Source organism: Aotus nancymaae, unplaced genomic scaffold (genome assembly GCF_030222135.1).
Source record: "Aotus nancymaae isolate 86718 unplaced genomic scaffold, 86718_ANA_hifiasm-v0.15.2.pri h1tg000010l, whole genome shotgun sequence".
NCBI lineage: Eukaryota > Metazoa > Chordata > Mammalia > Primates > Aotidae > Aotus > Aotus nancymaae.
Window position 1 is genome coordinate 20704768 of NW_026988421.1, and position 13018 is coordinate 20717785.

General features: G+C 36.1%; 1 protein-coding gene across 12 annotated transcripts in view; it reads right to left on the reverse strand.

Moving 5' to 3' along the window:
• Nucleotides 1–609: 609 nt before the first annotated feature.
• Nucleotides 610–13018, reverse strand: part of ADD3 (adducin 3) — a 137980-nt gene continuing 125571 nt past the window's right edge. For 11 of the 12 annotated variants that reach the window (XM_012450181.2, XM_012450180.2, XM_012450184.2 and 8 more), the window contains 6 exons: nt 11240–11497; nt 9614–9733; nt 9059–9145; nt 5351–5474; nt 3458–3553; nt 610–2840 (listed from right to left, as the gene is read on the reverse strand). In XM_012450181.2, the coding sequence (XP_012305604.1) occupies nt 2548–2840; nt 3458–3553; nt 5351–5474; nt 9059–9145; nt 9614–9733; nt 11240–11497 (978 nt within the window). In that variant the 3' untranslated portion in view covers nt 610–2547. The remainder of the gene's footprint in view (nt 2841–3457; nt 3554–5350; nt 5475–9058; nt 9146–9613; nt 9734–11239; nt 11498–13018) is intronic. The other variant, XM_064373888.1, reaches the window with a different exon arrangement.

A 13018-nucleotide genomic window follows, 5' to 3' on the forward strand; every position in this document is an offset into this window, starting at 1 on the left:
TGACCAACATGGCAAAACCCCGTCTCTACTAAAAATATAAAAATTAGCTGAGCATGGTGGCACATGCCTGTAATCCCAGCTACTCAACAGGCTGAGGAAGGAGAATCGCTTAAACCTGGGAGGCAGAGGTTGCAGTGAGCCAAGTTTGTGCCACTGGACTCCATATTGGGCAAGAATGAGACTCTGTCTCAAAAAACAACAACAAAAAAAACCCACAACAACACAAAGGAAGAAACAGTGAATGTGGTGAAATTGTGAACTATTTTTTACTCTTTCTGATTTCCTTACTATTACTTGTACAACAAATGAATTAAGAATGAGAGAGAGAGGAACATATCCTGCAACATCTATCCTACACTGATAGAGGTCACCATACCCTATTATCAAGACAAAAAATAGGTCTCTTGGGAGTGTCTCCTCCAACATAGGCTGAAACAAGACAGGTTTTGTATAGGTATATAATTTTCAACTAGTTTGAAAATATATTTACCAGGATACACTTTATTGAGAAGTGTCAATAACTAAAAGTTTCACTTAAGTATAAAACTCAACAGAGCACAAATAGGCTAAGTAACCAACCGTAATGGAAACCTCATAATACCAAGTCCATATATTTAAAATACTGTTTATTTGTGATTTAACATTAATTAGCATTACATCTAAGAGCAATATCGGATAACATTTATACATTTTCCACAGGACACAGAGGTTCATTGGCTCATTCTTTATGCCAAAGCAAGTAAATAGAGGCATTAGCAAAAGGTGCAATAGTTCACTGTTGTGTTTAAAAAATATTTATGCACATTGCATTCATTTAGATACATATATTTTTAAAAAGTTATGGAAAAGCATAGTTCACAGGTTACTGTTTCTACATACATTGTAATACAACATAAATGATGTAGAACATAAAAAAATCCTCCAATACAGAGTGAAACAACTGAAAGTTTCCACCAAGAGATTAAAACACTGAGTCCAGTGGTCAGTGAGATCTAGAACGACATTTCCAGGCTCTGGCTCACCTCTGCGTTATCATATGCACACGGTCAAACAGAACCAGCTCCAAAACACACTGTAATCAATGTAATTTTTTGCATGCCAACTCACCCTCAAGAAACACTTTGGGTTATTTTTACCCATGGATCGTTGATTTTGTATTGATTTGTGACATCACTTGGGTGAAAGGGGAAAAGCCTACCTTAAGCCTAGGTTTAAATTTGTATTTACATTAAAAAGAAAGTTAACTGAAAAGATTTTTTAAAAATCTATAAAAATCATGAAGTGGTAGTTTTCTTCCTGGTGGGATTAGACCTGCTGATTTCTTCTAGTGCTGCCCTCTAAAGATACACAAGGTTAGAAAGAGTCGACCTTTTTAAAACTCAAATATTAACCAAGAAAGACATTACTTTTGGCAGAAAAGCAGAATTTTACAAATTTGGGACATGTTTCCAACAAACATACTTTGTATCCTACCGTGAATATGAGTCAGTATCAAACTAGAATTCTTCTTTTCACATCCCATCTTTTGTTCCCTTAACTTTTCACTTTCCCTTTCATTCTTTTTCTTTTCATTTGGCTACCTTATGAGACTTTTCTTTATTCACTAGCAGTACTAAGAGAAAAATACAGTATAAGATTCAAATATGAATCTAGATGTACCTTTATATGCTCTAATCCCCTTTTGATACCAAGTCCCTGGATTCATCAATTATATTTAAGTATGCTCAGTACCAAGCAGTTTTAAGTATGCTCTCCTGTGAAAAGATTGGCTAATATGCTTAGGACACTTTTATACTGAATGGTATACAAACATCAACATACAAAAATTGTTTTTTGCCAGAGTTAAACTAAATAACCCATGTTATGTGTATAAAATCCCCTTTGTTGAAAAATAAGGGGCTTTCTAAACTAATAAAAAAAGGAAGTTTTCAAAAATTATAGTTTATTAAAACAACTTTTTTTTGGCAAACAAAGTTACTCCAGGTGAGGAAATTTTATACTGTGAATAAAATTCCAAATGAATCTTTTCTTAAAACTTTTTTAAAAATTATGTGCCAGTGTATACTAATGCTATAGACTCTTGTCTTAGAAGCTTTTAAAGCATTCTGTTAATGCCCATTGAAACAATGGGGACCCCAAAAATATAGTCAATAATGATAAAAAATTATAATCTGATTACCAAGTGAGGCAGGAATTGAGAAATAAAAATTCTCACTTGCTCACTGGCAATTTCTTTCTAACAGATATTATGGAGAAGGCCTGAAGTAATTCAGACAGATATCTGGTTATGGTGAATTATAATAACATTCATGAGGGCAGAGCTAATTAAAACTAGTAACTGCTTAAAATTCAAAGCTGTTTTTAGACATATAAAATGAGAGATGAATCTGAAAGTTTTGTTCTTGTAAAACCTCTTTCCAGTTCTTAAAGTCCAGTTTGTTACATCCCCCAATCTGATCTACCATTGCGTATTAATGATCAACTTAAACGTGGTAATTAAATGTGCAATGTCACATTGTTATAATAGTAATTATAAAAAGACTTTATTTAGGCCTCAACTTTCTCCTTTTTTTTGTTCTTTTTCAGAAAAGAAGGAGTGCGGAATTTCTTCTTTTTCTTGGATGGTGATTTTGAAGGTGAGCCCTCAGGTGACAGGACTTCTTCAATTTTCTCTGGAGACTTAATGGTAATCTCGATGTTTTCTATGGTTGTACTTGTAGTTAACCTACTCACTCGCTTAGCAAGCTCATCTTCAACATCATGCATATCATCTTTGCCATTTACTACCATGACAGGCACTTCCATGGAGATGAAGCTCTTGGAAAACAGCTCATGGTTTTCTACAAAAGGGGAGGGTTTTTGAGGGTTATTTTACATACTTAACATTTTTGCTTTACTTTACAAAACTGAAATGTTTTAGCAATGTAATAAGGCATTACTTTAATTCTAATGAAGACAGATCATTATTTTAATACACTGTGATACAGTAGCATGAAGGTAATTTTCTTTAATGATATAAAGGGGAAAGGAACAAAGTTGTTAAACCAAAGAGCAAAAGCTATATAATCCGAGTTTGATGAAATGACAGTTTCATTGTAAATCAAGTCAGCATAAATGAGTAAGACAACATATTCTTCTTCAATTTTGGGATCATTTGGCAATCAATACTGAAAAAGATTTCATGGTGCTAACTGGGAGATGTTTATTTTAATTTCACAAATTCTTAAGAACTATGGGTTGCCAAAAATTCAGATTAAGGTAAATCAATATAAATGTTGAACAAAAGTGGTGCTCCATTTTTAATGATATAAAATATGTAATTATTGGGAGATTTAAGTAAAATCTATGGAAAACTTACTGTGATGAGGTGTTCAACTTTCTCATATGAAAACAAATCACAGAGGGGCAGATTCAAGACTAACTCAGTGAATGCTATATGGGGAATTACATTGAGTACCTTCTAATTTTTCAGGGACATTTTGCGGTGACTGAGTTTGAGACTGAATTTGTGAAACAGATGAAGCGTCATCTGAGAGTAATTCCTGCTCAGCATCTGTTGGATAAGAGTTTGGTTAAAAGCCATGCAAAACAAAACAAGCAGCATATGATTTTAGAGAGGTTAGCGCATCTATCAAATGCCTGCATACACAGAGATGATAAATTCTTCAGCAGTGAGCCGAGCATGCTAACAGTTATCCCATACATCCATAATTATACATTAAGAGGAAGTTAATGTGCTAACATTTCTGGCTGCTAATAGTTATTTTACATATAGGGTTACAAAGGATGCACAGCTACTGGCAGCCCAGGCAAATGATATGTTGCATGTAGCTTTTGCTAGCATTAGAAAACCAAAACATACTGCACAGCCAGATGAAAAGAATTATAAAGCCTCACCAATGATGCTACAGTAATGAGGCAGAATGCTTCATGTAATTTTTGAACAATATTCAATCAGTTATTTCTATCAGAGCAATGATACTGAGCTAATTCATAAGGTCATAATAAATGTAGAAGAAACTATTTATAAAGTTATATAAAAACGGTGATGGTTCTAGAGTGCAACATTTGTTACCTGGCATCTTTAGGCTTTCAAAAAACAAGAGATTAAAGAGGGACATTTTAAAAAATATGAAAAACAGAGAAAGCTCCCAACTTTATGTTAGAATAAATAAATTCAATAAGACCACTTAGAAAATTTAGTATAATTACATTAATGAGTCAGGATGACTCCCTTTTGTGACAAAGGCACAAAAAAACTGTTCCTTGGACAATCAATGTCATTAGTTCTTCCTACATGATATCTAACATGGACAAAAATTTCATTAACTGTTTTGCTTTGCATAAACATTTCAACTGTATGTTTTGGATACTCTAAAGCAGAGTCTCCTACCCTCTTTTTGGGCCACAGGATTGTCCCTGACCCCAAACCCTGCCTTCCCTAAATGTGTATCTTATACAATTAAGCACGTATTTTTCAGGTGGCTCATGGACTGCCTGAAGCTTATCCAAAGAATCAAGATACAGAACCTCTGCTAGGAAGAATCTCTCACTCTAGAGAAAAAGGGAGCTAGTAGTCAATTGTTTAAGATATTTTCATTAACAAGTGTTAAACATAATCCTAACAATCTGCTTACTAAGGTTTCCAAAGCCAGAAAACTCAACCTACTAGAGTGTCCATGTGCTTAAGGGAAGTCACATCAAAATGTTAGCAGTTTGTTTTAAATTTTGACTTTGAAGTGACAATGTTGGCATCTTGAGACGACCAGAAACAGATGTCACAAAGCATCAAAACTACATACTTGTGACTCTATAATTATTTAAGAGAGTTTAAAAAAAATCACTTACTTATGAAATGTTTAAATCCATTAACATATCTACATCTACTTTGGCTAGTAATTCTTTACTCATCTGGGAATCTCACTTTCCAGACGATTTTATTATAAAATGGTAGCATTCAGATTGTTTTCTTTTTTCTTTTTTGAGATAGTTTCTCTCTGTTGCCCAGGCTGGAGTGCAGTGGCACAATCTCGGCTCACTGCAATCTGCGCCTCCCAGCTTCAAGTGATTCTCCTGCCTCAGCCTCCTGAGTAGCTAGGACTACAGGCATGGGCCACCACATCTGGCTACTTTTTGTATTTTTAATAGAGACGGGTTTTCACCATGTTGGTCAGGCTGGTCTCAAACTCCTGACCTCAAGCAATCCACCTGCCTTGGCCTCCCAAAGTGCTAGGATTACACGTGTGAGCCACCGCCCCTGGCCACACTGACTGCTTTCTCTCATCCAACATGAGGTACTTTATTGTTATCAGTGTGGCTTATCCTAGGCTGAATCTAAAAATTAACTAACCTTCTAGGCCTTGTTGTTTACGTTCGATTGTCTTCTTATACTCTTCAAGTTCTCCTTCTGTGAGATGACTAAATGGGTTAGGAGGAGCTGGTGGGCCTTGATCATCATCTTCAAATTGCATAGTCTTACAAAGAAAAAATAAAAATCAATTCATTACCAGGAGTTTTACTTATCTATCTATCTATTCATCCATCTAAATACACACAAATGCACATATGATGTTTGTGAAGGCTTACTTCACAACAATCATAAGAAATAACAAGGTAACATGCTTTGTTTAAAACACTCTGCTAAGATTAATGCTCTTAAACTACTGGTCCAACGGACTAAAATTGCCGTTTTAGTTTTCTCAACAAGGCTATATAAGTGATGTTTATATATAAGGCTATATATAATGTTTCCTCAATAAGGCTATATAAGTACATTTTAATAATTTTTTTTTTTTTGAGACAGAGTTTCGCTCTTGTTGCCTAGGCTGCTGGAATGCAATGGCGGGATCTCAGCTCACTGCAACCTCTGCCTCCTGGGTTCAAGTGATTCGCCTGTCTCAGTCTCCTGAGTAGCTGGGATTACAGGCATCTGCCACCATGCCCAGCTAATTTTGTATTTTTTACTAGAGACAGGGTTTCACCATGTTGGCCAGGCTGTTCTCGAACTCCCAACCTCAGGTGATCTGCCTGCCTCGGCCTCCCAAAGTGCTGGGATTACAGGCGTGAGCCACCGGGGCCCAGCCATATTTTAATAATTTTTTAAAAAACCATTATGCCAAATTCTAAAAGCTTCACATAACAAAAACAATCTTGAAAAAAACAAGAACTGCTCCATTTCAAAGACCTTTGTAAAAAAGGCTTATAGAAATGAAACTGTACCCAAAGCAGTTCTTTAAATCTGTTATGAAAATAAGCTTGTAGTTGTTTTCTCGAGGAAAGGAAATAACAGAATTTCAGTTGCACCTGGCATATGGAAGCCATCAATTTATTTTTTATCCCTCCCCAAACACCATTAAAATGATAGTAAAGGAATAATAATTTGAAAAAAGCTCTTAAGGACAAAAGAATGTGAGAGGAGACAACAAAGGATGAGAAATGTTAACACATTTTTGGAAGATAGAATGCAAGTGGAACAGCAGATAGCCGAGCTGAGAAAGTTGAAGGCTCAGTCCTGAAAAAAAGGATGCAAATGAGAAGCATGCTTATCTGCCCTGAAGAGGTCTGGTAAAGCCCAGAAACTAGAATCAACAGGTACCACTGAAAGTGGTGGTGAGGAAAAGGTGAGAATATAGGAACAAGTTAAAAGTCTGAATAAGAAACAGATTCCCAGGTTCCCCTCCCTATTCCAGAGCCAAGCATTTTCCTCTCTCTCATCTCTGCAGAAGATCAGAGGATTATTCTTTAGAAAAACTGACTAAGGGATACAAAATACAGCTGCGGGCTCCTAGAATGATGCTTGGAAACTGACAGACTGGAGAGTTCTTTTCCAGATAAACTAGTCCCAAATAAAAGAATGAGAGAGAGGAATGTCTGGGGATTTCCCAGAGAAACAACCTGGTCCACATCCAATCACCCTACAATGAAGCCCACCAATCCCCAAACTCTGTATACACCCAGAGCTTCTGGGAGGCTTTCATGTCTTATTATTCCACATAAACAGACATATAAACTCAGGATAGACAAAGACAACAAAGGCAAATAAAGAAAACTTAAAATTGATACCCTTAGAGCAATAAGAGAAAGTGTATCTATAAAAAAAGACCAGGATGTTATTAAAAAGGAACATTCAGAGAATATGAACTCTTAAAAATAAAAAAAGTTAACATCAAAATAAAAAAAGGGTAAGAAAACAACAGGAATGTATCCCAGAAAGTAGGATACAAAGATAAAGAGATGGCAAGTAGGAGAGAAAAGAAAAAAATCAGATGCTCAAAGAGGCCCAACATCCAAACTAACAGGATAAACTGACAGAGAAAGAAATGGTAAGAAAATTCTTGAAGAAACACTTTAAAAAAAAAAAAACTACCAGAACTGAAGGATATGACGCTGTAGATTGAAAAGGCTTACTAATTACTTAGAAAAAAGACTAAAAAGAGATCTATGAAGCACACAATCATAAAATTTCATAACAGCAGGGATGTAGAAATGTCTAAAAGCAAAAAAAAAAAAAAAAAAAAAAAATCCTAAACAAAGGTTTAGGAATCCCAATGCCTTCCTAACTTCAACAATAAAACAGGGGACAACAGAATGATGTTCTTCAAACTACTCTATTATCCATTATATGCACATTTGAAGGTATAATAAAGGCATTTTAGACTGTTACCTCCTATGTATCCTTTTCTCAGAAAGCTATTAGAGGGTGTGTTCTATGGTAACAGAAGAATTCAAGAAAGCAGAAGACAGAAGATACAGGAAACGGAGTACAATGTAGATGAGCAGCACAGGAATCCTCCAGATGAACCTGCACAGCTGGCCTGAGAACAACCAATTTAGATTTGGATCAGAATGATGGGGCGGTGGGGGGACACGGGTGGCTTGGAACAGAGATTACCTGTTGCCTTTGACCCTATGAAAAATAATATTAGGGCGGACTTTATTTTTTATTTTTTTGAGACCCAGTCTCACTCTGTCGCCAGGCTGGAGTGCAATGGCATGATCTCTGTTCACTGCAACCTCTCTGCCTCTAGGGTTCATGTGATTCTCCTGCCTCAGCCTCCCACGTAGCTGGGGCTACAGGTGCGCGCCACCACGCCCAGCTAATTTTTGTATTTTTAGTAGAAATAGGGTTTCACCATGTTGGCCTGGATGGTCTCAATCTCTTGACCTCGTGATCCACCCGCCTTGGCCTCCCAAAGTGCTAGGATTACAGGTGTGAGCCACCATGCCTGGCCAGGACTTTGTAATTTTGTTAAGAAGTTTGAGAAGAACTAAGCCAATGTACCCCAAATAATAAGCCAATGAAAAAAAGGCAAAGTGAGGGTAGGGAGGGGTAAGTTATGTAAGAAAGGAAATACTACCCAGCTCAGCAGCACATATGCAGTAATATAAATAGTGAAAGCTGATTTAACAAGAAAACAAAACCAGCTGTGATGTATCCTTACTGGGAGAATGGGGAGAGGGACAAGGGAAGCATTGTATAAAAAGGCTAAATCCCCATCTTTCAAAAATATTTCATTAATTCTAAGATGAACATTTTCCATCTTTGAAACTGGGAATCACCTTATGACTTCTACAATTATAATCCGCAGTGTTTTTTTTCTCTTTTAGTGACATGTAAGATAATGGTACTTCTCATAATGGATGACATAGATTTGATGAAAAATAGTCAAGGTCTAAAACGGACAGACCAAGAAAAAGCAGAATATGCTCTTCAGAAACATCAAAGTAGGACCAGGAGCAGTGGTTTATACCTGTAATCCCAATACTTCAGGAGGTCAAGGCTGGAGGATCACTTGAGGCCAGGTGTTCATGACTATCCTGGGCAATACAGTGAGACCACATCTCAACTAACTAGAAACATCAAGGTAAATATTAGAAGCAATGAAAAGAATAGGAAATCACTGCACTTGGAAACTGGGAATTGTGGGTGGCATTTTAAGTCTTGTGGCTTGACTTTTTAACTTGTGCTTATATTAACAAAATAAATATTCATATTTAAAAAGCAATGAAATTAATGTGGTAGATCAAAAACAAAGATCATATTGCTTTATAAACTTACAGGAGGTGGCTTATCCACAACAATTCCAGCAAGCAACTGAGATTGTGGTCCTGCTGTTTTCAAATCATATCGATTTTGTTCTCGAATCTGAATTGAAAAACAATTCAATAAAAAGTTTTTGAGGGCAACTATGCAGATGACCTTTGCTTTATCTTTTCATAAAAGCTTACTCTTTGACCATTCCAGAGTGAGAGCCTCTTCAATTCCCACCTCCATAAAGACTTCTTTTACCATCCTAACAACTCAAATTAGTCTCCTCCACTCTTTTTGGCATGTCACTTCCTTTTGTCTTAGGTTGTTAGAGAACTGCATTTTCCCCTAATAGGAGGGTTCTAAGGCAGAAATATGTTTAATACATCTTCCCCATGTAGCCTGTTCAGCAATTACTAGCACAGACCTGGAGGCATTCAATATAAGTTAAAATTATACTGAATTAAATTCCAAATTCTTCTGTATTCAAACTTCTAAGTTTGGCATTAACCAGATTCAATCACTGGTGATTTAAACATAAAACAATTAAAATGTCCCCCCTGGCTGCAGAAGACCATGTCTTACCTTATTTCTCTTTTCTAGTACCTCATTCGGGTTTGTGTTTAAAGGAACAAACTGATTTGGATCTTCAATTTTGATAGGTGTTCCTCCACTAACTTTAGACGAGTCCTCCGCTTTCATCCACTAAGAAATCAAAAATTTTCTAAATTGAAACTTTCTGTTAAGGAAATATTAGTAGATTGCTAAATAACTACGGTCTCAAGAGGGGCACTGCCAATGTTTAAATAATTTCACTAAGCAATACTGTAGTGGTGAATTAGTTTCATCTCATACTAGTTAGAAAAGGCTCACAATCAGCATTCATTTAAAAAATAAATGCCATTACGATTCACACAAATATTCAATTACACTGCTAATTAAACTTTCTCCTTCTGTCAAGTGAAAATATAAGGCTGAAACTACTTCAAGTACAGAGAGCATGATCTCACATTCACTCACATTTAGGGTTCTGTCTTCTTTCTGCACTAAAGACAGAAGTCACCAAAAAAAACAACCCTTAACAATTATCTTAAGATTATCATACTTCATTTTTTATTTTTGGCAGACAGAAAAGGCCAAGCCCTAATCAGCATTTTATAATGGGGATAATCTGGTATATAATAGCAAAATAGAACCGTGGGGTTGGAAGGAGCTTATGTAATTCTTCTCATTTACCTCATACTATAATCCTTAAAGAAACCTAATCTCATAAAGATTAATGATGGCTGACCATCAATCTCTGTCAACAAAATGAATTCTGAGAAACTATTGAGTTTAATTATATTCTTTTACTGGGAGACAAGAAATCTTCGACTACAGAAAAGACATTTTGATGCCTAGGTATTTTTGTATTGAATGCCATTTGTCTATATAAGATGAACTAATTTTGAATATCTAGAGTAGTGATGTCCAATCTTTTGGCCTCCCTGGGCCACGCTGGAAGAATTGTCTTGGGCTACATATAAAATATACTAACACACTAACAATAGCCGATAAACTTAAAAAAAAAATCACAAAAAATTCTCATAACGTTTTAATAAAGTTTACAAATTTGTGTTGAGCTGCATCCAAAGCCATACTGGGCCGTGGACTGGACAAGCTTGATCTAAAGAATGTTTGGTGGTATGTACCCCAAAACCAAACCAAACCAAATCTAAAGCAAAATTCTGAAAAAGATAAAATAACCCATATCTCTACCAATAAAATCTTGCCTAAGGGTAGGTATGTGCAATGATTCATGCAGCTTTGGTTCAATTAGCTGTCGATAACTTAATAGTTTTAATTCACTGGTGCAACAGTAACTACAAAGCAGTATCATGTAGTGGGCAAGAACTGGGCTCAAGAGTCAGACTGTCTGCATGCAGATCCCCAGTTTACCATTAAAATATGATTGATTAACCCTTCTTGCCTTGGTTTTCTCATCTATAAAATAGACAGAAAAACAGCATCATTCATATTAGGAGAAGCAAATGAGATAATTCATGTACAGCACTTAAAACAGTGCCTTGTACAAAGTTAAAACCTGGTAAGTCACAGTAGTATTTTTAAATATTATTTTACTTTCCAAATATTTTCAATATCTAACATTCAATTCCTAAGTAACTAGGCAAAACATTTAGTAAAGGCAAACTACATAAATTACTGGCACACCGTGATTTTGGTTCGGGGACTGGTTTCTCCATTCCGAGACTCCTCAGGCACATTCACTTTCATGTAAGTATTTGGTGAGTTCAGCCATCTTGTTTTTTCACGCTGTTGCCTCTGTGCCATGTATTTGAGAGGAGAGAGTGGCACTGTGTCGTCTTCAAAGGAAAAAGCAGTCACAGTTGCTGGGATTTCCACATCACTCTTGTGCCTAGGCTTCTCTCGAATGAGAGGATGTCTGTAAGCATAGCCTGTTCTATACCCCTGAGGGAGGGAAAAACCATATTTGAAGCATCAAACTTATATCAACAACAGCATTGGGACCCTAATTCCTTATACAAATGATTTAAAAGACTCCTTTGTTGAAAAACAAAGGAAAAAGCATCTTTCCAAATGCTACATAATTTTCATGTAACTAGAGTTGAAATTGTGTAAATTTCAAGATCTAGTTAAAGCTGATTACAGTTGATACTGCAATTTCCATTCACACAACTGTTTCCGACAAAGGAACAGTTCTAAATTGCTGACCATTAGTGCTTTTCTACCTATAAAACTGTTTTTGGGAAGCAAATCTCAGTGCTCATTTAAGTCTTTGTTCCTGAGTCTGAAGGCAGTCTGCCTTCTGAGCTTTCACAGAAGAGGGTAAAATCTAAGGTAATATTTGCTAAACCATACAGCTGATAAGGGGTTACTATCCAAAATATATAAGGAACTCAAAAAATAGCAAGAAAAGAACCCAATTAAAAAACGGGCAAAGGATCTGAATAAACATTTTCAAAAGATGACATACAAATGGTCAACGAGTATATTAAAAAATAAAATGCAAACTAAATCACAATGAGATATCATGCCCAATCTGTTAGAATTACTGTATCAAAAATATGAAAGATAAAAAGTGTTAGAGACAACGTAGAAAGAAAGGGAACCTCTGCGCACTGTTGGTGGCAATGTAAATTAGTACAGCCATTATAGAAAACAGTATGGAGGTTCCTCATACAATTAAAAATAAAACTACCATATGATCTAGCAGTCTTATTACCAGATATATATCCAAAGGAAATGCAATCAGTATGTCAAGAAGATATCTGCACTCTCTTGTTAGTTGCACCATTATTCACAATAGCCAAGATATAGAATCATCCCAAATGTCCATTGATGGATGGGATTAAAATGTGGTATATATAACATAATAGAATACACTTCAGCCTTAAAAAAGAAATTCTGTCAAATGTGACAACATGGATAAACCTAGCAGACATTATGTTAAATGAAATAAACTAGGCACAGAAAGACAACTACTACATGATCTCACTTATATATAGAATCTTAAAAAGTTGAACCTGTTGGGCATGGCAGCTCACGCCAGCAATCCCAGCACTTTAGGAGACTGCGTGGGAAGGCTGTTTGAGCATAGGAGTTCAAGACCAGCCTGGGCAACATGGAGAAACTGTATCTCTACAAAAAGTGGAAAAAAAAAAAAAAAAAGAAAGCCAGGTATGGTGGTACACACCTATGGTCCCAACTACACAGGAGGCTGAGGTGGAAGAATGGTTTGAGACCAGCAGGTTGAGGCTGCAAGTGAGCCGTGATCGTGTCACTGCCCTCCAAGTGAGACCCTGCCTCAAAAAAAAAAAAAAAAATTGAACTCATAAAATTAGAGTAGAATAGTGGTTACTAGAAGGTGGGGGCGGACAGATGTTGACAGGAGGAAAAACTTCAAGAGATACACTGTACTATGGTGACTATAGTTAATAACAATATATTCTAATCTTAAAAAAAAAGACA